Source organism: Doryrhamphus excisus, linkage group LG15, assembly GCF_037039965.1.
Source record: "Doryrhamphus excisus strain RoL-2023G ecotype Guam linkage group LG15, RoL_Dexc_Guam_v1.1, whole genome shotgun sequence".
In the NCBI taxonomy this organism is placed as follows: domain Eukaryota; kingdom Metazoa; phylum Chordata; class Actinopteri; order Syngnathiformes; family Syngnathidae; genus Doryrhamphus; species Doryrhamphus excisus.
Window position 1 is genome coordinate 1,975,489 of NC_136371.1, and position 27,845 is coordinate 2,003,333.

Here is a 27,845-nt window from a genome sequence, read left to right on the forward strand (position 1 = left end):
GTTAAGTAAGTCAAGATTGTGTCCTCTGAGAGTTTGACCGCAGGTTTGAGAAAAGGAAGTGAGTTCACTTCAGCCCAAATTTGCCGGAACGTTTGACAAGCACCGTCATGAGCTGGTTTTTGCGGTCTGAAGAGAGAACTAGACACTGTGATCTGCTGCTTCTTTTCCTGCTGCCTCTGTCACTAGAGCTCATGTGGAGAAAGGTGTTCAGATGGGCTGAAGCCGGCGTGTACGTTGCTTCCATTTGCACCACGTGAACACCATGAGCAGCAAGAGCAAATCGCAAAACTCAGTGGCGATAAAAGCAGAGATCAAGAGATTCGAATCGCTCTACAGCGGCATCAACAGACTTTCCAAGCAGTTGGAACGGGTTACAGATCCACAGCTACGCGCTGGCCTTAAAGTTTATATCCGCAATATTGAAGGTAAGAACTCTTTTTTGCACTTCGGAGTTAACATGCATGTCTGTCTGGTGGCTCATTTCAATGTTCAATAATAGTGCATTTCTTGTATGGAACACTGTGTCTTCTCAAGGAGTTCCCACCCTGATGTTTCCTTAATTGACTAAACAGTAGTAATATCTAGTGGTACGTATAACGGGCATGGCAACTCGAACATCCCACAGCAGCCATTGTCATAGTAGCAGGAAGAAAACCTGCTGTGCGGCCTACTTCCTGTCTGCTAATTTGCAACTGCTCTCAAAGCCACTTCCTTTCACACAAACAGGGCCTTTTCATTCGAATGTGATTAGTTGTACCTTATTTCCTCGCCTCCTTCACTTCTCATCACTTCTGCTAACGATGTTTATATGTTTATGGCCCTTCTTGCATTTTCTTCGGTGATGCCCATACATAGGGCTGCACCCCCTCAGCACCCTAAATTTAATCTTAAAAAAATGAAAGTATTCTAGCTAATTATCGGTATATATGAAATTCATTCATTCATTTTCTACCGCTTTTTCCTCACAAGGGTCGCGGGGGGTGCTGGAGCCTATCCCAGCTATCTTTGGGCGAGAGGCGGGGTACACCCTGGACTGGTCGCCAGCCAATCACAGGGCACATATTCAACAACAACAACAACCATTCACACTCACATTCATACCTATGGACAATTTGGAGTGGCTAATTAACCTAGCATGTTTTTGGAATGTGGGAGGAAACCGGAGTACCCGGAGAAAACCCAGGGAGAACATGCAAACTCCACACAGAGATGGCCGAGGGTGGAATTGAACCCTGGTCTCCTAGCTGTGTTGTCTGCATGCTAACCACTAGAACGCCGTGCCGCCCATATATGAAATTATTTATTTTATTTTCTAACATTGCCTTCTAACCATGGACATGTTCATCATGATTTATTTGTTTCAGACATCCCAGCCATAACAAGTTACATTGAGGAACATTACATGTTTACACTTGCAAATTTCAGCATATCCGAAAAGGGTTCGGTAGAAGCAGATCCTACCCCTTCTCCAGATCTACTATATTATTGATAATTCATTCACACCGTGGGCTCTAATTTCATTGCGCAGTGCAAGGTGGCGCACCCCGCGCAGTGGTAATTTCGCACGGCGGGAGGTGTCCACAGATTCAGCTTGGCCCAGTGACAATTTCGTGACCAAACAGTCTGCACTGAAATCTTGCTGGCACCGACCTAGTCTATTCTAGACACGTCGCCAAAACCCTCACAGGCAGGTTTTTTCAGAGTATCAGGCACATTTCAATGTAACAAACAATCACAGTGACCAGTGTTTAATGTAACTGTCTGAACAAGCATAACACTTTGTAGCTATATTAATTGTCCCTTCACATCTGATGTCAGAGCAATGAGTTCACATTAAACCACAAACAGCCCCGGCATCCGATACGGAGTATATACTCGACTTCTGCCATCTCATGAATTTCATTCAAAGACAAAAAAAGAGAAGAAAAAGGTACAGTTGCTGTTTGAAAAAATGCAAGTCAGTCGGTGTCTTAAGGATTTACCTCTGATTGCCCATAATTATCAGGAAGAAACGACTCCCTGATTTTAATTCGCCACAGGACGTTTTTGTATTTGTTGGAATGCCAATTACCCTCCTTGTGGGTTTGACTGAGCTTTGAGGTCTTTTAGGCACATCTTAACAAATCCTCCCAACCTATCACAACATTCAAGCTAATTTTTGTATAATTAGGCTGTGGTGTCGACTCTGGAGTGAGGATCAAAGCTTGCGTATCCTCAGCGGGGCTTGAATGTGTGAGTTTAGAGTTCACTGGCGCTAAAAAAAGAGTCACCGCTCTGGCTGAAGAACACGGACTGGAAGATGTGTTTTCTCCAGAGAGTGAAATGAAGGCATTTAATTGAGCACGAGACTGGTGGTAGAGGGAGGTGAGATGGAAAAATAGATGCAAGAAAGTTGAAGGAAAAAATTAGGGTTCACTGCTCCCTGTATGCGCGCTCTATAATGCTCCGCAGGCAATTGCTTTTGTTCCATGACTTACACAAAATAAACACAGTTATCGCACTGACATTTTTAGCTAATTGGTTATTTTAGCCTTATGCATTATTATATATGCTTATATATTGTGCTTGGTAGGTTTGCAATTTAATATTGCACTGACCAGACATGATGGTTTATAATCAAATATTAGAACATTGTTCTGTCAATCCTTTAAATGTCGCGTCTCTCGCCTTGAGTCAAAGGCATTTGTCAGGTCTTTTGTATTCAATGTGAGTCGTTACTGGTCGGACAGACTGCAGGAAGGAGGGGCATCTCGGAAGAGCAGGTGGACGGTCTGATTGTGTATTATGGGATGTCGGTGGGAGGATGCACTATGGGGAGACGTATCCTCTGATTTCACGCCACAAGATTATCATTTTTACTCAGAGAGTAATTAACACGGAATTAATGTGCAGCGATAATCTGAGAAGTGACTGTCTAATGGTGTTCCTTGTTGTTGTTGTACACAATGTAATTGCAACAGCTGCTTTGCTCATTATCAAATTTTTGTTACTCATTCATTTTCAAAGTCTAGAAGAAAAAACACTGCAGTTCTGGGTTAACCACATTTGTAATTTGCGGCACTGTAGGTATTGGTTTATAAAAACAGACAGACCTCATTACATTGTTGCATTGATTTAGTGCAGAGACAACATTTCAACATCGGATGTGATTGCTAAAGATGTACTAGTACTAGTACTAGTACTATTCAATGTTGTATATGACTTGGAGAAAGGATAAATGCTGATATTTTAGACTAATCTGCCCCACAATGGAATTGATTCTTTTTTTAGTGCATGCCACACCCTTCCACCGTTTCCAGCAACAACAACAAAAAAAGAATTCTATTTTTGTCTCAGTCTTCTTATCTTCTTATGCTGTAAAATCATCACACAATAGAGTACAGCAGGGGTCTCAAACACGTGGCCCGCGGGCCAAATGTGGCCCGCATGACACTAGTTTGAGGCCCCCGCCTTGATATGAAAGTTTAATGTTAGTGCGGCCCGCGCAAGTTTGATATGGATGCTGTATGGTATCATGTACCCAGAAAAAATTATTACGTTTGATTCATGTTCATGTTAAAGGTTAAATAACTGTTAATAGTTATCCTCCCTATCCGTGTGGAAGTGGTAAGTTTTTGGCTATTTAAGTTTAAAGGAAATAACTTGAAGGCTACCGTTTAGGTCGCTAGCTCTCTAGTTAGCATGTGTCTCAAGACCCTGCAGTTGCGCAATATGTTGTAAATAAAAAAGAGTATAAATGTGACTATAGTCGTGTTTTGTCATGTCTACAGAGCTCTAATAATGCTTTGTTCATTTTAAATTGAAAAAAATAATTTGTCTACCCACCAACTATATGTGGTTTCTTAAGTTTTTATTATTTGCCGTTTTATTATTATTATATTTATTTATTTATTTATTTATTACTGATTGATTGATTTTCTTTATTCTTGATTTGTTTATTTCTTTTTCATCTTATTTTGTGTAGAAAAATAAAAAGTAAGATATTTGAGAACAGTGGAATGTTTTATCAGAGCTTTTCTTGTAGAAAATTGGAAGCAAAGCGAAGTTTTTTTAATTTTTTTGTTTTTAATAAATGCGTTTTTTTTTGTTTTTTTTTTGGAAAACCTGATTCGGCCCAGATGTACCCCTGGTGTACAGTATTGTATTTGATTAATTAAGGAACCTAAAAAGAATAATTATTCCACAACCTGTTTACAAGTAACTCAAAAATGAATGAAAACACCCCTCTTTTGTTTTTCAATGACTTACACACAAAAACACAAAATCTAAGTAAGTGTTTGGCCACAGACCTAGCTATTGATGTCCAATATGTTCTCACCCTCCTGCTGAGACCAGAGCTTTCCCACTTCTGTTTAATGAACTCGTACCATAGGAGGCATAGGCTACAGATCAATACACTCAAAGGAAAACACACACACACACACACGGATACAGATGGATACAGTTAGTATGGAGACAGGTTTTTTTTTTTGGAACACAAGATTGTGCCACCAGCTCCGGGAAGATTGCAACACCTTAGCAACAAACAAGCCAAACCTCCCATTGAGGAGGAGCTAGCTTGAGTCCACACCCACACACACACACACACACACACACACATATTTGTATACACACATTTATGCATACAAACATACAACAACTGATAAAATGATTTCTAGGGAAAAAAAAAACTCCATCCCTTCACCTTTTATCCTCCTTCTTTCACTACACCGACACTGATATTTTCCGCTGTCTCCACCCATTTACCGCCAGTCGTTATGCACCCCCCCATGGACACCCCACCCCCGCTTCGGTAGCACGCCGGCATAAAGATGCAAGGGAGGAGGGAATGTGAGTGATGAGCAATAAAGAGCAGAGAGCATGAGAGAGGAAGCACAGAGGGAGCAGGATTGTACGGACTGCCGATTGCAACAAGGAGGGGCATACAGAGGGAGGGACACGGGGGAGATTCCTCGCAGTGCGCTCGAGAGACAAGCTACCGTGGACTCGTCCAACCTGTGTGACGCCGTCTTTGTCGCTTTGAGCAGCGTCTACGTGTTGTCATGCTCAACGCCTCATGTGCTCTGAAGACTCGGGCGACCTGGAAGACGGCGAGAAGGGCGTGATGGCTCCATCTCACACAACCCCCCCCAGATATCCACCGGGAATTCTGTCGGCTTCTACTGCTCATCCACCTCAGCACTCGTCAATGTCCTTCCTGTTGGTTTTCCGGCCGCTGAGCTCTCTGAATAGACGCTGCTGTCAACACACATGTGAGTCTTAAGGAATGCCAATGAGAGCTCATGATCCGGATCCCTGGCTGCACCATGCTGCGTTAAGGTGACTCTTCTATTTCAAGACTTTACATATTTGGTGACGTTGGGCAGTTTTTATAAACCAAAAGAAGAAGAAAAGCCAAGAAGATAAGCAACATATATGGAAGGTACTACAAAATAAGGACAATCGAGGTACAACAGGAATAAGGCGTTGCACATATTAATGAAGATTTATTAACCTCAGTATCTGTATGCGGCCGAGAGGTTTTAATTGCGGGTTTTCCAGGAACAAAAGAGCCGCTCGGGCTGCAGTGACGGTGTTCTAAAGCAATGTCACTTGCAGAACAACAATCATAAAAAAAAAAAAAGGGACATTTGGGGGATGGATGAATCCAACAGTCCCTCTCTTGCTGCTGACGTATCTTCCAAGGAGAAACCCGATCTCCCGCCATGTGAGTTTTTTTGTCTCAGTTCCACAGACAGATTCTTCCACATCCCGACACGCTGGCAAAGTGTCAGTAGTTCACGTCACCGTGTCTGCTTTCATTCATCTACCGTGCGTGTCGACTGAAGCCTGACCCCATGAGTGGAGGCGGCTCCCTGCAGCAACGCACCACCTACCTCATCTCCCTAACCTTGGTCAAGGTAGAGGCAGTGGAGGAGAATGGAGGGGAGACGGAGAGCAGCATCCCGAAAAGGGAGACCCCAGCGGGATTGGGGAACCGGTCGGGGGATAGCGTGGGAGAAGAAGCCGGGGTGAAGGCGGAGACCGAAGGTGGAGCGTTTGGGGGCCAACTACTGGGGGCCGAGGGTCCTGTTTTTGTGAAAGGGGGAGAACCCTTTGAACTCAAAGATGAAAGCAGAAGACCCCGTAGCCCCTTGAGAGATAAACTCTCCTGCATTGTTGATGGCGGTGAGAAATCACAGTGCAAACGTTCGATCCCCAGTGCAAACGTTCGAGCCAAGTCCCCAGAGAAAGACTTAACTCAGGCAGAGAAAACACTTGGTACCCTTGAGGCGAAGCAAACCAAGTCTATGCCCCCAACAGAGGTGCTTGAACCTGTTCGTACTCCGACCAGAACCAGTCTCCCTATTCGGCCTGTCGGACAGCGACCTGTGAGTCTACTCAAGTCTCACAGCAGCGTTGCCACCCGCGGTCGGGACTCTCGGGAAGGTAGAGAGCGCAGTCCGACTTCCGCCCAGAGTCTTGACCGTAAGGACTGCCGAATGCCCACACGCTCGCCCGGGCCCTGCAGGGCCTCGTGGGCTGAGACAAGCAGGACGGAAGTATGGCGGGACATTGGAGACGACGTCCAAGCCGGAATACAGCTGGAAATTGGAGGTGGCACGGCTGCAATGCTGAGAGACATTCCTCGGAAGGACAGATTTAAATCAGGTTCGACTTCGCTACCTGCACCAGCAACACAGGTGACCAAACCACCGCGCAAGGGGAAAAGCCGTACACTGGATAATAGCGACCTGAACAGCCTCTCCGAAGACCTTGCACTGACCAGGGAGGCCCAGCAGGGCCAACGAGGCGCCTCCAAAGACAGGAAAATGCTGAAATTCATCAGTGGCATTTTCACAAAGAGCAGTTCAGGGGTTGCCGGGTCGACGTCGTCGTCAGCTGCTCCTATCTTTATACAGAGAGACTCCAGCGAGGAGGAAGGTATGATGTCACACCCAAACACACTCCCACATCACTCCAAATCCACCTTTCATGTTGAGGGTCTAGACCAGGGGTCTCAATCTCAATTTACCTGGGGGCCACTGGAGCTAAGGTCTGGGCGAGGCTCGACCGCATCAGGTTTTCCAAAAAAAAAAAAAAAAAACGCATTTATTAAAAACAGAAAAATGAATAAACTTTGCTTTGGTTCCGATTTTCTACAAGAAAAGCTCTGATAAAACATTCCACTGTTCTCAAATATCCAAATTTTTATTTTTCTGCACAAAATAAGATGAAAAAGAAATAAAAAAATCAAGAATAAAGAAAATCAATCAATCAGTAATAAATAAATAAATATAATAATAATAATAAAAACTTAAGAAAGCACATATAGTTGGTGGGTAGACAAATCATTTTTTCAGATTAAAATGAACAAAGCATTATTAGAGCCCTGTAGACATGACAAAACACGACTATAGTCACATTTATACTCTTTTTATTTACAACATATTGCGCAACTGCAGGGTCTTGAGACACATGCTAACTCGCAAACTAGAGAGCTAGCGACCTAAACGGTAGCCTTCAAGTTATTTCCTTTAAACTTAAAAAGCCAAAAACGTACCACTTCCACACGGATAAGGAGGATAACTATTTAACCTTTAACATGAACATTAATCAAACGTAATAATTTTTTCTGGGTACATGATACCATACAGCATCCATATCAAACTTACGCGGGCCGCACTAACATTAAACTTTCATATCAAGGCGGGGGCCACAAATTAGTCTCCTGCGGGCCACATTGTTTAATATGTTTGAGACCGATGCCCTACACTTTTTCAGTACTTTGGTTCCGGTTTTCCACACCAAAATATCTGATAAAACATTCCACTGTTCTCAAATATCTTAATTTTTATTTTTCTATACACAAAATAAGATGAACAAAAAATAAAATAAATCAATCAATCAGTAATAAATAAGTAAAATAACAATAAAACAGCAAATAAGAAAAACTTAAGAAACCGCAAACAGTTGGTAGAGAAATTATTTTTTTCAGATTCAAATGTACGATATTAACAGTTATTTAACCTTTAACATGAACATTAATGAAACACAATAATTTGACCCAATTAGCAAGTTAGCATCGTACCCAGCGTCGTAACTTTAACAACATGTTTGATGAGATGCTTTATCTTGACGTGTATTTTCCGTTTTATTCCAAATCATTTCCTGCATTTATTTGTACCTAGCGTCATAAGCCTTTAGCTTCATTGCTAATCCAAAGCAAAACAGGGCGGGGTAACAGGAATAGGGTAACAGTATGGGCGGGGCAAAATCATGTTAATTGTGTCCGGTGTACACACAGCTTTAAGCTGTCATTTCAACATGAAACTTTGGTATCAAGGTGGGGGCCTCAAATTAGCGTCTCACGGGCCGCATTTGGCCCACGGGCCGCAAATTTGAGACCCCTGGTCTAGACCCTCCCTCTGTGCAGATTCAACCCTTTACCAGGGTGGGGTTGAGGCATGCAGATGAAGCCTACACTGAATCGGTTTATCACCCTATAATGGTGTCCCCGAAACATGCTCTTGTAGACACGTTCAAATTCAAAGCGATGACAGATGAACTTCTTTCATGTGAGACCGTACGATATATAATATACAATAGTCTTGGACAGTCTTAATCTAATTCCCTTCAGCGCTCAGGCTGATTTTACGCCGCTGGAGGGATAATCTGCACATTCGCTCACACACACATCGCCATCGTTCCCAGCATGGCTTTAAATCGTATAATGAATCCGTGTGTGTGTGTGTGGGGGGGGACGCTGGTGGCACAGATGGGTCATGGTGCCGGGGGGGCGATTTTTAGCTTGTAAAGCTGAAATGTTTGGAAGGGCAGGATGCAATATGCCCGTCAAAAGAACATTTCTAATTCCACCCACGACATATCACTGTTCCATATGCATATATCAATTAAAACGTGTTTTTTGCAGTGGAATTGAACATTTTTGTAATTGGCTGGAACTATGTGTGTGTGTTTTATCTATTCGTTTCACTCATTGTGTATTCATGTTACTGAAGCACATCGTAGATTCACTTCACTCAGACTAGCGCCGCCGACTACACACACACATGCATACGCACCCATGGCAGGAGGAAGTGTTGCCTTGGCAACCGGTAGGCCTACTGCTGCTGCTGCTACAGAGGCAGAGCCTGATGAAACAGAAGGGTGGAGGAGGAGAACGTGTTGGTCTGTGTGACAGCTTTGACACTAAATTCCCCACCAAAAAAAAACAAAAAAAAAAACAATGAAATGATGGGATTGATGGTTTTTTAAAGTCTACTGGAAGATACGTGCGGGTGTTAAGTGCATCCAACGCGACTGCTTGGAGTCGAGAGCGTGGATAATTGGCTTTCTGTGGAAATCTGGGTGGCGCAGCAGCTGAAGGTTCACAATGCCTGATCAGTTTTGGCTCTGAAAGAGAGACAAAGAAAGTCCGTGAATGTGTTTACTGGCGTCTGAAGCACATTATCAGTAGGACTGTGTCTACTTGTGGCCGCCGATACGGCAGAGCTGGGAGGAGTACACACACAAATCTGTCATTTTATTTGAACACTTAAGGCAGCATAGTACTATGTAGTAGTTCTATGCTTTTGGAACGGTTGTTGCATATTCTGTTCATGTACTGAAGTATTCTTCTTCCATGTATATAATTAGCTTTATTGAATACTGTGTTGCTGCACGGCGGTTCTCACCCTCGGCCATCTCTGTGTGGAGTTTGCATGTTCTCCCCGTGCATGCGTGGGTTTTCTCCGGGTACTCCGGTTTCCTCCCACATTCCAAAAACATGCTAGGTTAATTGGCCACTCCAAATTGTCCATAGGTATAAATGTGAGTGTGAATGGTTGTTTGTCTATATGTGCCCTGTGATTGGCTGGACCGCGCCTCTCGCCCGAAGACAGCTGGGATAGGCTCCAGCACCCCCTCGCTACCCTCGTAGAAAATAAATGAATGAGTATGGCATAGCATCACGTTTTTGAATGCATCTTCTGAATGCCTTATATTTGTGTTTTACTTAATTTAGCCATCTGCATGCTTGGGACAGCTGGGATAGGCTCCAGCATACCCGTGACCCTTGTGAGATAAGCGGTAGAAAATGGATGGACGAATTGTCCATCTATATAAATGTGAGTGTGAATGGTTGTTTGTCTATATGTGCCCTGTGATTGGCTGGACCCCGCCTCTTGCCCGAAGACAGCTGGGATAGGCTCCAGCATACCCGTGACCCTTGTGAGGATAAGCGGTAGAAAATGGATGGACGGAGGTTAATTGGCGACTATTAATTGTCTATAGGTATGAATGTGAGTGTGAATGGTTGTTTGTCTATATGTGTCCTGTGATTGGCTGGACCCCGCCTCTCGCCCGAAGACAGCTGGGATAGGCTCCAGCACCCCCTCGCTACCCTCGTAGAAAATAAATGAATGAGTATGGCATCACGTTTTTGAATGCATCTTCTGAATACCTTATATTTGTATTTTACTTAATTTAGCCATCTGCATGCTTGATCAGGTGATCAGTCCAGATTATACCCCACCTCTCACCTAAGTCAGCTACAGTCCTAATCAAATCGATTTAAGGCGTGTCAGCACATGCATCTCATTCCTATTTTGGTCAAAGATGCAACCATACATTTTTTTAGACTATTTTTTCTTATATATTTCTAAAGATCACGTATCATCCTTGGCAACACTTTCTCGGTCATTGTTGGGTACATTCTCTTTGACGCATGTCGGAAATATGCAGCGCTCCGGTAGCCTTTGCTATGTGAAACCAGTTCCGTAACCGGCTCAACTGAAAACATTCCTTCTTCGGAAGTATGATATGTTTTTATAGCTTACATTTGTTCACGCCTCAGGATGCAATTTCATATTCTCATGTAGCGCAAACACTCTCTGCATGCTATTAGCGTGGCAACCGGCTGTGTTCATGTCAGCAGGGACAACTTATCCATGCTAACATGTTTCATAATCACTTTTGTACATGGAAGTGTTTTTTTTTTTAATAATGGAGCAGTCAAATCTCCAGTCTCATGATATTTTCTATAGATAGTAGATACTAAAAGTTCAAAAATTATACAAATCAAGGAAGATTTGGGGTGCTCCGATCAATCGGCCACGGATCGGTATCGGCTGATATCAGTGAAAAAGGACGGTATCGACATTGATCCACTTCACAGATCAGCTACCCCCCTGCTGCAGCATCCAGAACAAGCATGTCTAACATGTACGGGACTGTCTCAAAAAGCTTTAGCATTTTGGGGCCCAACACTTGGTGGCCCCACGTGGTGAGTTTGAGGTTCGCGATGAGATCATCCGTCAGGCAGCGGCAATAAAGGATTAAAATGTGGGCAAAATTTTGCATACCACCTCAGTAAGGATTTGGGAGCACTTTTAGTGCAGGAGGAACTTTGGTTGTGTGCGGGGCTGCGTCCAGATGCGTCCAGTTCAACGAGAGTTGGTTGCATCTGAGCTTCAAACCTTGGTGACTCCTAATACAGCCAGTAGTATATTTAAATGTCTCACAGCTGGCCTGGGAACGCCTTGGTGTCCTCCAGGTGGAGCTGGAGGAGGTGGCCGGGGGCCGGGAAGTCTGAGCTTCCCTACTGAGACTGCTGCCCCCGCGGAGGAAAATAGATGGAATGGATGGAAATTTAAACATTTACACGGCACTACACTCATGGATTAGCCGGATCGGTATCGGCAGCATAAAATCCTGATGGGAACATCCCGAGTCACTCCTGAATTTTAATTGTTCCATGTCTCTTTAACCTGATATCGCCACCATGGTGTTATCCGTACATCCATTTCCTACCGCTTATCCTCCCAAACATGAAACATGGAATGGGTTTAAAATAACACTTTTGATACGACAGTAAAAATAAAGAAGCTGAAGAGCGACTGCCTTACCGGTGGTCATAAGCACGTATGACTTGGCCTATTGCATTAATGAATATAACCTTTATGTCACGACAGGGGGTCCACCATGCTGCAGCCACACTGTTTGTAATCCACTTTGCTTCACTCATACTGTGAATGACTGCGTGGCCTTTCAGCAAGAGCCGACAGACTAAGCCCGGGGAGGAATTGTATTTTGTGAATGCATCAAAGCTAGCGCATACTGCACTCTGCGACTGAAAACCGAAAATGAACTCGGATTGCACTCAGTAGTCTCGGTGGAGCTTTGTAATTGTATTTGTGTTTCTCAGCTTCAACAATAAGCAGTGCTCTCTAACCAGAACTGTGCAGTAAATGCCATGGAATGGCCTTTTATACAGAAAACACATACAAATGTAAAAGACAATACACTGTGTGAGTCCAACTGAGGTGTTGACATGCGCTTTTTTAGTGCTCATAAGCCAATTTGCTTCATGAAGGCCATTGATGTAACCATTCTTTACATTCATTCATTTTCTACTGCTTATCCTCACAAGGGTCATGTGGGGTGCTGGAGCAAGAGACGAGAAGCGGGGAACACCCTGGACTGGTGGCCAGCCAATCACAGGGCACATATAGACAAACAACCATTCACACTCACATTCATACCTATGGACAATTTGGAGTCGTTAATTAACCTAGCATGTTTTTGGAATCCGGAGTACCCGGAGAAAACCCACGCATGAACGGGGAGAACATGCAAACTCCACACAGAGATGGCCAAGGGTGGAATTGAACTCAGGTCTCCTAGCTGTGAGGCCTGCGTCCTAACCACTCCGGCACCGTGCAGCTTACTAACTTGTTCACATTAAAAAAACAAATGAAGCACCCGTGGCGCTGCCTCATTGACTGTCTCTGTCTTTCTCTCCGCAGTAAACATTGCCAACAGTCAGGAGTGGAGCCTGAGCAGATCCATCCCTGAGCTGAGACTAGTAAGACTTCCGCCCACCTGAAACACAAACCTGCATGCATTCAAGATATTGACAATTATAACATAATTTGTTTCACACAAATGTATTGTTAGAAGAATTTAATTAATTAGCAGAAAGATCATCATGCATTGTAATTTCATTGATGAACCTTGTGAAAATTTGTAACAGAACACAAAGCACTCTTTTCCTCACAATCATGGCAATAAATAATTATGTTACATATTTTAAATAGTCAATGTCAATTCTAGAAAATACAGTAAGCAAAGCAGTTAAGTGAGTTAACAGTTTCTTGCTGTGTGGTTTAAATTCAGGTCAAGCGTAGAACAAATGCCTATAGAAACTAACAAGATGATACGTGCTTGCCCCGACCTTCCCACCTTCAAAAAAACATATTTAAATCAGTTTTTAATGTCTAATTTTTTATACCTGACTGCTGTGCCCCGCCCTGCTTTTAGCCTTGTTTTTAGCTCTGAATGAATGTATGGATATTGGATTTTAATGCATATTTTACTCTGTTTTTTTACTCAACTCTATTTTTTATTTCTTTTGTCTTCACTGTAAAGCGTCTTTGAGTACTCTGAAAAGCACTACACAAATAAAATGTATAATAATAATAATAAAATTATTATTTTATTATAATTATAATTTATTATAATTTCTATTATTATTTATTGAATTATGTATTATTTAATTACTTTATTGTAATTATAATATTCTAATTAAAATAATAATAATAATAATGTATTATTATTATATATAATAATTTATTATCACTATTATTATATAATATTATAATAATTTTATATAATAATAATAATAATTAAATAAAATTATTATTTAATTATTATATTAATTGTATATATTAATAATAATGATGATTATTATTATTATAAATTACATTCAAGACAATGGACTCATACAGTGAAGAAAATAAGTATTTGAACACCCTGCTATTTTGCTATTTCTCCCACTTAGAAATCATGGAGGGGTCTGAAATTTTCATCGTAGGTGCATGTCCACTGTGAGAGAGATAAACTAAAAAGAAAAATCCAGAAATCACAATGCATGATTTTTTAACAATTTATTTGTGTGATACAGCTGCTAATAAGTATTTGAACACCTGAGAAAATGAATGTTAATATTTGGTACAGTAGCCTTTGTTTGCTATTACAGAGGTCAAACGTTTCCTGTAGTTTTTCACCAGGTTTGCACACACTGCAGGAGGGATCTTGGCCCACTCCTCCACACAGATCTTCTCTAGATCAGTCAGGTTTCTGGGCTGTCGCTGAGAAACACGGAGTTTGAGCTCCCTCCAAAGATTTTCGATTGGGTTCAGGTCTGGAGACTGGCTGGGCCATGCTAGAACCTTGATATGCTTCTTACGGAGCCACTCCTTGGTTTTCCTGGCTGTGTGCTTCGGGTCGTTGTCGTGTTGGAAGACCCAGCCACGACCCATCTTCAATGCTCTGACAGAGGGAAGGAGGTTGTTCCCCAAAATCTCACAATACACGGCCCCAGTCATCCTCTCTTTAATGCAGTGCACTCGTCCTGTCCCATGTGCAGAAAAACACCCCCAAAGCATGATGCTACCACCCCCATGCTTCACAGTAGGGATGGTGTTCTTCGGATTGTACTCTTCATTCTTCTTCCTCCAAACACGCTTATTGGAATTATGACCAAAAAGTTCTATTTTGGTCTCATCTGACCATAAAACTTTCTCCCATGACTCCTCTGTATCATCCAAATGGTCATATGCAAACTTAAGACGGGCCTTGACATGTGCTGGTTTAAGCAGGGGAACCTTTCGTGCCATGCATGATTTCACATCATGACGTCTTAGTGTATTACCTACAGTAACCTTGGAAACGGTGGTCCCAGCTCTTTTCAGGTCATTGACCAAGTCCTGTCGTGTAGTTCTGGGCTGATTCCTCACCTTTCTTAGAATCATTGAGACCCCACGAGGTGATATCTTGCATGGGGCTCCACTCCGATTGAGATTGACCGTCATGTTTAGCTTCTTCCATTTTCTAATGATAGCTCCAACAGTGGACCTTTTTTCACCAAGCTGCTTGGTAATTGCTCCGTAGCCCTTTCCAGCCTTGTGGAGGTGTACAATTTTGTCTCTGGTGTCTTTGGACAGCTCTTTGGTCTTCGCCATGTTACAAGTTAAAGTCTTACTGATTGTATGGGGTGGACAGGTGTCTTTATGCAGCTAACGACCTCAAACAGGTGCATCTGATTCAGGATGATACATGGAGTGCAGGTGGACTTCTAATGGGCAGACTAACAGGTCTTTCAGGGTCAGAATTCTAGATGATACACAGGTGTTCAAATACTTATTTGCAGCTGTATCACACAAATAAATTGTTAAAAAATCATGCATTGTGATTTCTGGATTTTTCTTTTTAGTTTATCTCTCTCACAGTGGACATGCACCTACGATGAAAATTTCAGACCCCTCCATGATTTCTAAGTGGGAGAAATAGCAAAATAGCAGGGTGTTCAAATACTTATTTTCTTCACTGTAGTTGGGTTGGATGCAATCAGCGTATTGGCTGATTTGACCAACAACAGAAAAGACAAAATCTGCACACACAAAAAAAGATTAAAAAGCCTTTAAGTTCATGAATTGGAATACAACTCCATCTGGAATGTACAGTACGTGACCGTGTGCCGTATTTGCATGTTGAAAGCAAAACAATTCCAGTCAGTGATTGTGATTGTGTTGAATTGTCTCCTTCTTTGTGCAGGGCATTCTGGGAAGCCTTAAAAGTGGCAAGTCAGCCCTGGTGACCAAATACATCACAGGAAGTTATGTTTCCATTGAGAAGCCTGAAGGTCAGAGAAAGATTTTGTGGTCTTAACGTCTCGGTGTAAAGCGAATGAATCATTGCAGCGTGGAAAGCGTGCTAATTAATAGCATGTCTGTCATTGTTCTTGTCAGGTGGAAGGTATAAAAAGGAAGTGCTGGTGGACGGACAGAGTTATTTATTACTGATCCGAGAGGAATCCGGGCCACCTGATGCACAGGTGTGTGTGTTTGTGTGTGAAAAGGATGCACACTGATATGCATGGCTCGTGATAGCTCCTGTATTGATGATCTGCCTCCTCCTTGTTCTTCCTCCTGTAGTTCAGCAGCTGGGTGGATGCGGTCATTCTGGTATTCAGTCTGGAAAATGAAGGCAGCTTCCAGGAGCTCTACCAGCTGTACAGCCAGCTCGACTCGCAGCGCACAGATGTTCCTATCATCGTCGTTGGCACTCAAGGTCAGAGGATGAGTTCTCGTCGTAAAAATATTTACACGTACCGGTCTAACATGGTTATCGTGTTCAGTCTATTGGTGCTAGATCGCCTTAGCATGAAGGGTATCTTTATTCATGGGTGTTTCCTGACGGATCGGTGAATCCTTGAACTGTTGCTGATCTGGTGATTTATTATCCCACGGATGTGACAATATGACGCTATGGAGGTTTTTCACTGCTGTTACATCTGGAGCAGGTTTTTCTGTGTGTAAGCATGATCACTCAAGGGCTCATTTTTTAATGCGGGATGACAATTTTCTGTAGGATTCATTCTTTTTCTACCGCTTATCCGCACAGGGGATGCTGGAGTCTATCCCAGCTGTCTTCGGGCGAGAGGCGGGGTACACCCTGGACTGGTGGCCAGCCAATCACAGGGCACATATAGACAAACAACCATTCACACTCACATTCATACCTATGGACAATTTGGAGTCGCTAATTAACCTAGCATGTTTTTGGAATGTGGGAGGAAACCGGAGTACCCGGAGAAAACCTCCACATGCACGGGGAGAACATGCAAACTACACACAGAGATGGTGAGGGTGGAATTGAACTCAGGTTTCCGAGCTGTGACGCCTGCATGCTAACCACTAGGCAGCCGTGCAGCCTGGGGGATCATTCATTCATTCATTCATTTTGTACCGCTTATTTTCATGAGGGTCGCAGGGATGCTGGAGTCTATCCCAGCTGTCTTCGGGTGAGAGGCGGGGTACACCCTGGACTGGTGGCCAGCCAATCACAGGGCACATATAAACAAACAACCATTCACACTCACATTCATACCTATGGACAATTTGGAGTTGCTAATTAACCTAGCATGTTTTTGGAATGTGGGAGGAAACCGGAGTCCCCGGAGAAAACCCGGAGGCAGGCTGTGGATGGAATAAATGAAAACAGACAGTTTTGGCGGGAAGCTCAAATCCAAGGAAATACAGCTTGAATAGGTGCAGATTCTGGAAGTTCTAACTTTCTCTCTTGGTTATTGTGTGTAGCTGCTCTATAGGAGGCCACAACTCAATACAAATGGTGGAAAAATGTCACACATTTATGAACGTAGTAGTCCTATATGTAAGAAACATTACGTTATTAGCTACATTGCTATGAAAAACACGTTTTTCCCAACGTCAACATCTTCTCATTCAGATAAAATCAGCAGCAGCAACCCACGTGTGATTGAGGATCAACGAGCACGACAGCTGTGTATTGACGTGCGTCACTCGCTCTTCTACGAGACCTGCGCCACCTACGGCTTCAACGTTGATAGGGTGTTTGCAGAAGGTGAGAAGAATACTACCGATACGCTGCGGCGGCGGCGGCCTGCAATATTTAGTTCCACGGTTGTGTTTTCCAGCTGCCCAGAAGATCGTCAACCAAAAGAAGCAGGCGGCGCTGCAGGCATGCAAGTCTCTTCCTAACTCGCCTAGTCACTCTGGAGGTTCCACACCCGGATCGGCCTCGTTCCCTGGCCAGGTAGGACCTTGTGCTTATAGTACTTGGCAGATCATGGTGCACACAACATGAGCCATACGCTGCCGCTACATTCATCCATCAGTCGTCATGTCGTTTTACAAGCCATTCTCACCATCTCCATCCTTTCCCTTCATTCTCATCTCCTCTTGTATCCTGACCTCCTGACCCCGCCTCTCAGTTCAGTAATGGTCTGAGCGGCGGCTATGCCTGCTCCCTCCCCTCTACCCCCGTGGTCAGTCACAGAGAGCTGAGGGTGGCTCACGGGGAAGGGGGCGGCAGCTCACGTTCCCTGAAGAGCATCCCCCGACGACCTTCCCTCTTCAAGGTCAGTCATGACGTCAGTCGCCGCCATGTCACCCGTCTCATCTCTGTCAACATCAACACCCAACTTGGACTCCGTGAGTCCTTCTTGTGCTTACTTCAGCTGTTGGGTTTGTTTCAGAACCGAGACTTGGATAAAAGAGGCGGCGACCCCAAAGGAGACTCAAGCAACACTCGTGGTATTCCAATCAAACAGGTTGGTTTTCCTTTTGATGATATCGTCTCCATTGTTGACATGACACTGATGCAGTCCTGTTTGGCACTGTTGTTGTTATGGGAATTGTTGTTGCTGCTGTTTTTGTCTCTCTCTCTCACTCTCTCTCTCTACGGAAAAAAACTACAAACCTTAAACTGTATTATGGAAAGCAGGAAGTGAACAAATGTAACAGTTACTGATTGTAAAAGTACCAGATGGAGGGGTAGGATTTAATAAGCTTTGCTTCTTCCTACTCCTTTTGGACATGTGGAACTGGGAACTGATTATGGGATGCATTCAATTGTAATCTGATGCATGTTCAAATGAAATAAAACCATTACCATTACCATTACCATTACCATTACCATTACCATTACCATTACCATTACCATTACCGAATAACGGCAAATAAAATTTCATAGTACAGGGAAGTTGAAGTTTACACCTTTCCTGACACAGAGCAAATGTGTTTAGCATGTAATCAACATTAGCATTTAGATCAACAATACTATCTGGCCCAATGGCTGGACGGGACACCCTAAAATAAACTAAAATAAACGAAAATAAAATAAAACAAACCGAAATTAAACGAAACGAGACTAGACTAGACTATACTAGACTAGACTAGACTATACTAGACTAGACTAGACTAGACTAGACTAGACTAGACTAGACTAAACTAGGCGAGACGAGACGAGACTCTAAACTAGGCGAGACGAGACTCTAAACTAGGCGAGACGAGACGAGACGAGACTCTAAACTAGACGAGACTCTAAACTAGGCGAGAAGAGACGAGACTCTAAACTAGGCGAGACGAGACTCTAAACTAGGCGAGACGAGACTCTAAACTAGGCGAGACGAGACTAGACTCTAAACTAGGCGAGACGAGACTCTAAACTAGGCGAGACGAGATGAGACTCTAAACTAGGCGAGACGAGACTCTAAACTAGGCGAGACGAGACTCTAAACTAGGCGAGACGAGACTAGACTCTAAACTAGGCGAGACGAGACTCTAAACTAGGCGAGACGAGACTAGACTCTAAACTAGGCGAGACGAGACTCTAAACTAGGCGAGACGAGATGAGACTCTAAACTAGGCGAGACGAGACTCTAAACTAGGCGAGACGAGACTAGACTCTAAACTAGGCGAGACGAGACTCTAAACTAGGCGAGACGAGATGAGACTCTAAACTAGGCGAGACGAGACTCTAAACTAGGCGAGACGAGATGAGACTCTAAACTAGACGAAACAAGACTCTAAACTAGGCGAGACGAGACGAGACTCTAAACTAGGCGAGACGAGACTAGACTCTAAACTAGACGAGACTAGACTCTAAACTAGGCGAGACTAGACTAGACTCTAAACTAGACGAGACGAGACTCTAAACTAGACTCTAAACTAGACTCTAAAGTAGACTCTAAACTAGATTCTAAACTAGACTCTAAACTAGACTCTAAACTAGACTCTAAACTAGACGAGACGAGACTCTAAACTAGACTCTAAATTAGACTCTAAACTAGACTCTAAACTAGACTCTAAACTAGACTCTAAACTAGACTCTAACCTAGACGAGACGAGACTCTAAACTAGACTCTAAACTAGACTCTAAACTAGACTCTAAACTAGACTCTAAAGTAGACTGTAAACTAGACTCTAAACTAGACTCTAAACTAGACGAGACGAGACTCTAAACTAGACTCTAAACTAGGCTCTAAACTAGACTCTAAACTAGACTCTAAACTAGACTCTAAACTAGACTCTAAACTAGACTCTAAACTAGACTCTAAACTAGACTCTAAACTAGACGAGACGAGACTCTAAACTAGACTCTAAACTAGACTCTAAACTAGACTCTAAACTAGACTCTAAACTAGACTCTAAACTAGACTCTAAACTAGACTCTAAACTAGACTCTAAACTAAACAGGTTGGTGCCAAATTGTGGTCTCTGGATATGGACGTGGAACTTGCAGCATCCGCTCATAATGAAGCTGATCACCGTACAAAACTGCTTAGAGCCCTGCAAAGAAAAAGAAGCGTATCTCTACATGCTTTAGCATCATTTATTCCTTCATCTTCAGCGACAACTCTGCCGTCAATGTTATCTCATCAAACAGAAACAGCGCAAAATATCTTCTGTTTGATGGTGGCTTTCTATTAATAGTGTACTGTTGCTGTGGAACGACGCTCTCAATGGAGACATTACCTCGTTTCGTGTGTGGTAACGGTGGCTGTTGTTTCCGTAGAGCATCCTTTGGAAGAGAAGTGGAAGCTCTCTGAACAAAGAGTGGAAGAAGAAATATGTCACCCTGTCCAAAAATGGCACACTGTCCTACCACTCTAGCTCCAGTGTAAGAAGACACCGCCGCACTGATCGATTCGTACTCCACATACAACACAATGTTGCATCCACACACAATCAGGACCTTGGAGAGTTTTGGACACAATTATTTGCAGTTTTTTGTCTTTCAGGACTATATGCAGAACATCCACGGGAAGGAAATTGACCTGCTGCGTGTCACAGTGAAGGTTCCTGGTAAACGTCCTCCCAGAGCCGTTGCACCCGCCGGTCCCTCACCTGTCCCCCCCGCCTCTGGAGTCAACGGGCTGAGTAAGGAACCAGCAGCTTCTGAGAACTCCAGTACAGGTACTTATACATGCTGTGGGTTATAAGTACATGGATTGTATTGTACAGCGTTCTGTTACTTATTGTACTGTTTACTAAAAAATTCAAGTCAAGTACTTTAATGGGTCTCACCCATATCATATTTTTTTGGCAGTCCCTCAGTTGTGTCCATCCACCCTCTCTGTGATTGATGACCGCTCTGGTGGTTTGTCGCCGCAAGGAGGAGACCGAAGCCTTCAGCGTTGCTCCTCGTCTTTGTCCGCGAAAGCACAAAGTGTCGGTATGAAATGATACCAAAGCCGCGCTGAGGCTGCAAAACAAAGTATATGATACTCATGAAGTTACTTTATTTATTTGTTAGAAACTTCATTTGTGCAGAGCATCAATGCATGTACACAATACACATACACAATATACCGCTTGCAGTCATTAAATACCAAAATTGGAGGGAGAAGAAAGCCTGCAAGTACAGTAAATACATGATAAATAGGTCATGGTAAAAAGTAATAAAAATAAATAATAATACATACATATATCAGGCATTCATATGCATATAGTATACACATTACACGATGTGGTTACTAAGCTTTACATGGCTCTCATAAAGATAATGTATCTTTGAACCAAAATGTCAGATGCCCTCGAGGGGGCGTCCAGTCCATTTTCTGGAAAAGATGTCGGCCAGTCCTCTCCCATGACGGACCGCAAGAAGAACAGGAGGAAGAAGAGCATGAATCAAAAAGGAGATGCGGCTGTCGGCCAGGCTGAAGGTAACGTTTATGGATGCATATCTCAATAAATGCACATATATTTAACTAAATCTTTATTTCAATATATATATATATATTTATTATTATTTATTTTTTATTATATATATATATATATTATATTATATATATTATATAATTATATCAGTGAAGCTTTTCCACATAAAAATATAATCTAAATATAAATTATATATATATTATATTATATATATATTATTTATATTTAGATTATATTTTTAAATATAAAATATAATTTTATAATATATAAAATATAGAGTGTCATCAGTGAAGCATTTCAACATAAAAAAATATAATCTAAATATAAATTATATATATATATATAAAAATAAAATTATATATATTTATATAATATATAATATTTTATATATAAATATATATAATATTATATATATATTATATAGTTATATATATATATTATTTATATTATATTTTTTATGTTGAAAAGCTTCACTGTGAAAAGCTGATGACAGTGAAGCTTTTCAACATTAAAAAAATGTAATCTAAATATAAATTATATGTATATATATATATAATATTATATATATAATATTATATATATAATATTATATATATAATATATATTATTTATATTATATTTTTTTAATGTTGAAAAGCTTCACTAAATATAAATTATATGTATATATATATAATATTATATATATATATAATATTATATATATATAATATATATTATTTATATTATATTTTTTTAATGTTGAAAAGCTTCACTGATGACACTCCTTAATATATATTTTAGAGGTATTACCCCTTTTTATAAGGGGGTGATTTACTTCAACATGTATACAAGTTACATTGGAAAACATCAAGTAATATATTTGCCATTTCACATCAATGGCAAAACATTTGTTCACTTCCTGTATTCCAAATGTAGTCTTTGTTGGTTTCCTGTAAAATGCATAAGAAAATGATAAAGTCATGTAACAATGTGCTACACATGGGACTCAGGGGAGATCGGGGGTTCAATTCCACCCTTGGTTTTCCTCCCCGTGCATGCGTGGGTTTACTCCGGGTACTCCGGTTTCCTCCCACATTCCAAAAACATGCTAGGTTAATCGGCCACTCCAAATTGTCCATAGGTATGAATGTGAGTGTGAATGGTTGTTTGTCTATATGTGCCCTGTGATTGGCTGGCCACCAGTCCAGGGTGTCGCCCCTATCGCCCGAAGACAGCTGGGATAGGCTCCAGCATCCCATGCGACCCTCGTGAGGATAAGCGGTAGAAAATGAATGAATGAATGAATACTGTAATATGAAGGTTTTAATGCGTTGTCCTCACATGGAAATGTACTAAAAATATCCTTTTTTTCAACTCCTGTGTGACTCTCTGTCAATACGATACGGCAAAGACCTTTCTCTGATTGTGTTTTCTCTAGTGTCTATTTTTAACACCTCCTCTTGTCTTTCTTTGTTTGGCTCTCTCTCTTTCCTCTGCGCTCATCTTTTGCTCTGCAGCCAAACGCAAAATGTGGAAGTTAAAGAGCTTTGGTAGCTTGAGAAACATTAATAAGACAGGTAACATTGGTCGGGTGAGGGAGTGTCTCGTTTTTGCATTCAGCACTGCCATTGTCTCGTTCATGACTGACTGACATCTTGTTTCATGCCAGAGTCTGATTTCGTCATTTTGTTTGTGTTTGTGTTGCAATGATTTTGGTTACTTGTCTTCATTTGGATAGATTTGGATGTGTGTGTTATAGTGCATGACTATGACCTATAATGTCTATAATGGCTATAAATAGCGTGAACCAATAATTGTCTTTGTTTTTTTTTCTTTCAGATGAAGAAAATGCAGACTTTATCATTGTGTCGTTTACCGGGCAGACATGGCACTTTGAGGCTCAGAGTCTGGAGGAAAGGGACTCTTGGGTGTTGGCTATTGAGAGTCAAATTTTGGCAAGCCTGCAGTCCTGTGAGAGTGGCCGGAACAAGGTATGCTTGTATACTTTCACTATATGCGTTACATTAACGCCCAGTTTGGACTCTTAGGAAAAACAATCAGACTGCACTTCCGGATTAACAAACAAAAAACAGACTGTGTACATATATTTATACTGTGTATTCTGTATATTTTGTATTTTTCATTCTTTTTTTTAATACATGTGTCTGCACCTACCTCACCAAAACAAATTCCTAGTATGTGTTGATCATACCTGGCAATAAACCTTTTCTGATTCTGATTCTGAAACCTTTTCTGATTCTGATTCTTTAGAAATACTTAACTTAAACGACTAACAGTGTTCAAAACAATGTCAGCTGTCAAGAAAAAACGCTACAATGTTAGCTAAATGAACTCAAATACAAAAGACGCATTGAAAGATGTTATGTAGTATTCTACACTAGCCACTAGGTGGCGGTAATGTTACTGTAAAGTTCGGAGAAACACACAATTAACACACAATTGCAGGTTTCTTACAACGGACACAATAATTCCTCTGCTGTGAGCTAAAACTCAAATCTGAAGCCACTTCCTGTCCGTCCGCCACACACATTTATGGCCACACACACGAGCACAAGTCTTATATATGTTTTAAATTGCTTATTTATAGTAATTTATTGCCTACTATATTGGGTGCTACGAGTGTAAAGGTCACTAACGATCAATTAATTAATCAATTTAGGATGATGTGTTTTTTTAACCTATAATATGTACTCCATGTAGGCCCGACGGAGCAGCCAGAGCGAGGCTGTGGCACTGCAGGCAATCCGTAACACCAAAGGCAACAATCTGTGCGTGGACTGCGACGCACCAAGTGAGTTCTTCCCCTCCGCTTTTATTGTGAAGGATGACTCCAACCTCACTCAGTCCATTAGTCCTCTAATGTGCTTCTATCGTCTCCCTGAAGACCCCACCTGGGCCAGCCTGAACCTGGGCGCACTGATCTGTATCGAATGCTCGGGAATCCACAGAAACCTGGGCACTCACCTGTCTCGGGTACGCTCCCTGGACCTGGACGACTGGCCCGGAGAGCTCACGCAAGTCCTGTCTGCCATCGGGAACCACATGGCCAATAGCATCTGGGAGGGTCGCACTCAGGGGCGAGCCAAGCCCACACCCAAAGCTTCACGGTGGGTGATCTTATCACCTGATATCGATTCTGTAGAACAGCTAAGGACATTTAAAAGGAACACTAATTTTACCACAGTGTGCCCTTGGAAGATATGGATGGATGGATGGATGGATGGATGGATGGATGGATGGATGGATGGATGGATGGATTCCTTTATCCCTGTATATTATTTATATTTATTCCTTTGTCATTGCACAATAACACAGTAGTGAAATTGCCAACAAAATGTCCTTGCCTGGCTCCCGAATAATAATAAATAATAATAATAATTATGTGGAGAATAAATAGATGACATCAAATATGAACAACAATACAATACAGCGTAAACAGTAAATTGCACCAACAATTTAAATATTTTTAATAAATTAATATTTTAATTAATAATTAATAATAATTAATAATTACATAATATATTTTAATAATAAATAATAATAATAATGTGGTGATAAATAGATGACATCAAATATGAACAACAATGTACAGCGTAAACAGTAAATTGCACAAACAATTTAAATATTTTAATAAATTAATATTTTAATTAATAATTAAATAATACATTTTAATAATAAATAATAATAATAATGTGGAGAATAAATAGATGACATAAAATATGAACAACAATGTACAGTGTAAACAGTAAGTTGCACAAACAATTTTAAAAAAATTTAATAAATTAATATTTTAATTAATAATAATTAATAATTTAACAAATACGTTTTAATAATAAATAATAATAATAATAATGTGGATAATAGATTACATCAAATATGAACAACAATGTACAGCATAAACAGTAAATTGCACAAACAATTTAAATGTTTTTAATAAATTATATTAATAATAAATTATTAATAATAATTAATAATTCATAATTTTAAAAAATAAAATTTAGTAATAAACAATAATAATAATGTGGAGAATAAATAGATGACATCAAATATGAACAACAATGTACAGTAAATTGCACAAACAATTTAAATCAATTTTAATAATTAATATTTTAATTAATAATTAATAATAATAAATTAATAATAATTTAATAAATACATTTGAATAATTTTGAATAAATATTTTTTTTCTGTTTGTGTCTTCCTATAACTCATAAATGCAACAACACTAATATAAAAATCACAGCAGGAGCCTATGACAAAACGTGTCCATCCTTCTTACAGAGGTTCTTATGTTCCTTCTTGTGTGTTTCAAAACAGCGAGGAAAGAGAGTCGTGGATTCGTGCCAAGTATGAACAGCGGGCGTTTGTGCCAGCCTTGCAGTCGGTCCCCGAGATCCCGCTAACAGATGACTGCATGCCCGCATGGCTGCTGTCTGCTGTGACCGAGAGAGACCTGCCCAGGCTCCTGCTCTTGCTGGCCCACAGCACCAAGGAGCTAATCAACGCCCGGTCGGGCACATCTGGCACAGCCCTGCACTCAGCCTGTCAGCTGGGCGATGTCGTCATGACCCAACTGCTCATCTGGGTGGGTTTCCTTGTTTCACTGCTCCACTTGGCTGTGTTTTGATGGAAAACTATACTAGAATTAAAACTGGGATATAACAGAGTAGTCAGTGTATAAATTGTATACCATATAGTACATATATGTAGTAGTATATACAATAGTAATCGTATAGCAATGTAGATAGTATACTGTCCCCTGCCATTGAGTGCTCATTTTTTGTTTCTTTGTATTGAGTTATGAACTCCTATAGAGCAGCCACACACAATAACCAGCACAGAAAACTTTCTAGATCTTCCAGAATCTGCACCTATTCCAGCTGAACGTCTTTGGATTTTGTGCTTCCCTTGAAAACGGTCTGTTTTAATTTATTCCAACCACTGCCTACCCCCAGGCTGTGGTTGCTCACACTCCCGAGTGCTCACGAGGACTTACGGATAGCTGCCGAACCCAACTTTATAGGAATTGATAAGCAGTATAGGATAGTTGGTAAGCATAAGTTGATAAGCATAGTTGATAGTAAATGGTGATTTATCAATGGTGGCTTTAGCTTTAGCATTTTAGCCTTAAGTTTTCTTCAACGTGTAATGTGGTCGTTAGACATTTTTTTTGTTGTACGTTCTACCCGAGTTTTTGAAAACGCTGGCAGACCCGCAAATTGTGGTGAGAAATGGCTATTAGCAACTCCCGACTTATAATTTGCACCCATTTCCTTTATGCACACTCTATAATGCTACACAGGCAACCGTTTTTGTTCCATTACTTTCACAGAGTAAACACAGTTCGGACACTGACTCTTCGACACAACCAAGTAATGTTGGAAGCAAGTTTGTCGGCTAGTCCAGCTGCATACTGGCCCGCGTTTACAAAACAGTCCAGTGTGAGTCAGTCAGGCTTTTGCTGGTAGCGCATTCCCATATAAGGGACAACCACACTCTGTGATGTCACAGAGAGCCAGTGTTGAAAAAAACTGTCTGAAATCGAGCGTTCAGAGCCATCCCAAACGTCTTTCAAGGCTCAGTTTTGATTGATTGTTAATAACCTGCAACCTTGACGGTTTCCATCCGTATTAATCACTGCTCGCTTTGTCACCCTGCAGTACGGAATCGACGTGAAAGCGAGAGATAACCAGGGCCAGACGGCTATGATGATGGCAAGAAAAACTGGCAGCAAAGGCTGCATTGATATTTTACTCCAACACGGCTGCTCCGAGACCTCTCCTGCCACTGCCACACCGGTGCTCTCCCGTCGCTCCAGCACCGCCAGCTTGGGCCGGACCAGCTCCAGGAAACATGTGTCATAGCGTGGGACAAGGACGCTTACTGTATTTACGTCCTTGTCATTATGACCACAGGAAGTTATTCTGAAACCTTCCAAAACAAGACACCTCGGTTGTGGGGGTTGTCGGAGAAAATCCAGTATACAGTAAATTGAAATATAAAATGTGTCTCAGAAGACTGAGCAACATATCAAGCCACTTAAAGCAATATTCATTCCATTTGTTGATGACAGATATATTGCTGAACCGTCGTGTTGTTCTCGACCTCATTCCCCAACGACGTAAGTAGAACCTTCGTAGCCGTTCATCTACTTGTGTTTTGGCTTTTCTACACAACAAGTGCAATAAAATGGTGCGAATCGATGAAATGAGAAGGTGACACCTCTGTTGGCGTTGGTTGAAATCGGACCAAAATAGTCTTTTTGTCTTAACGGATAAGACATACTGTAAAGCTACAATAAATCATCATGTGTGTGTG

At 41.5% G+C, this 27,845-nt stretch overlaps 1 protein-coding gene across 5 annotated transcripts; it reads left to right on the forward strand.

The window, feature by feature from the left end:
- The first annotated feature begins 213 nt into the window (after window positions 1–213).
- On the forward strand, window positions 214–27,845 carry agap2 (ArfGAP with GTPase domain, ankyrin repeat and PH domain 2). 5 transcript variants are annotated; one of them, XM_058052088.2, is made up of 19 exons: window positions 214–425; window positions 12,789–12,847; window positions 15,598–15,685; window positions 15,792–15,877; window positions 15,978–16,113; window positions 17,293–17,427; window positions 17,501–17,619; window positions 17,798–17,944; window positions 18,062–18,136; window positions 20,383–20,487; window positions 20,609–20,783; window positions 20,917–21,042; window positions 21,398–21,532; window positions 23,024–23,083; window positions 23,346–23,497; window positions 24,228–24,318; window positions 24,412–24,634; window positions 25,845–26,112; window positions 27,188–27,845. In XM_058052088.2, the coding sequence occupies exons 1-19, from the start codon at window positions 263–265 to the stop codon at window positions 27,389–27,391; spliced, it is 2,547 nt and encodes an 848-aa protein (XP_057908071.2). In that variant the 5' UTR covers window positions 214–262; the 3' UTR covers window positions 27,392–27,845. The 5 variants fall into 5 exon arrangements, with proteins under 5 accessions (XP_057908071.2, XP_057908072.2, XP_057908068.2 ...); XM_058052083.2 differs by lacking the exon at window positions 214–425 and adding an exon at window positions 4,886–6,924; XM_058052089.2 differs by lacking the exon at window positions 23,024–23,083.

Bases quoted from the DNA above. Each gene is read 5' to 3' on its own strand.
- agap2 (XM_058052083.2), top strand. From the start codon at position 5,838: ATGAGTGGAGGCGGCTCCCTGCAGCAACGCACCACCTACCTCATCTCC. The intron at 18,137-20,382 runs GTTGGTTTTCCT...TTGTTTCCGTAG, and splicing joins GTGGTATTCCAATCAAACAG to AGCATCCTTTGGAAGAGAAG. The intron at 20,488-20,608 runs GTAAGAAGACAC...TTTGTCTTTCAG, and splicing joins CCTACCACTCTAGCTCCAGT to GACTATATGCAGAACATCCA.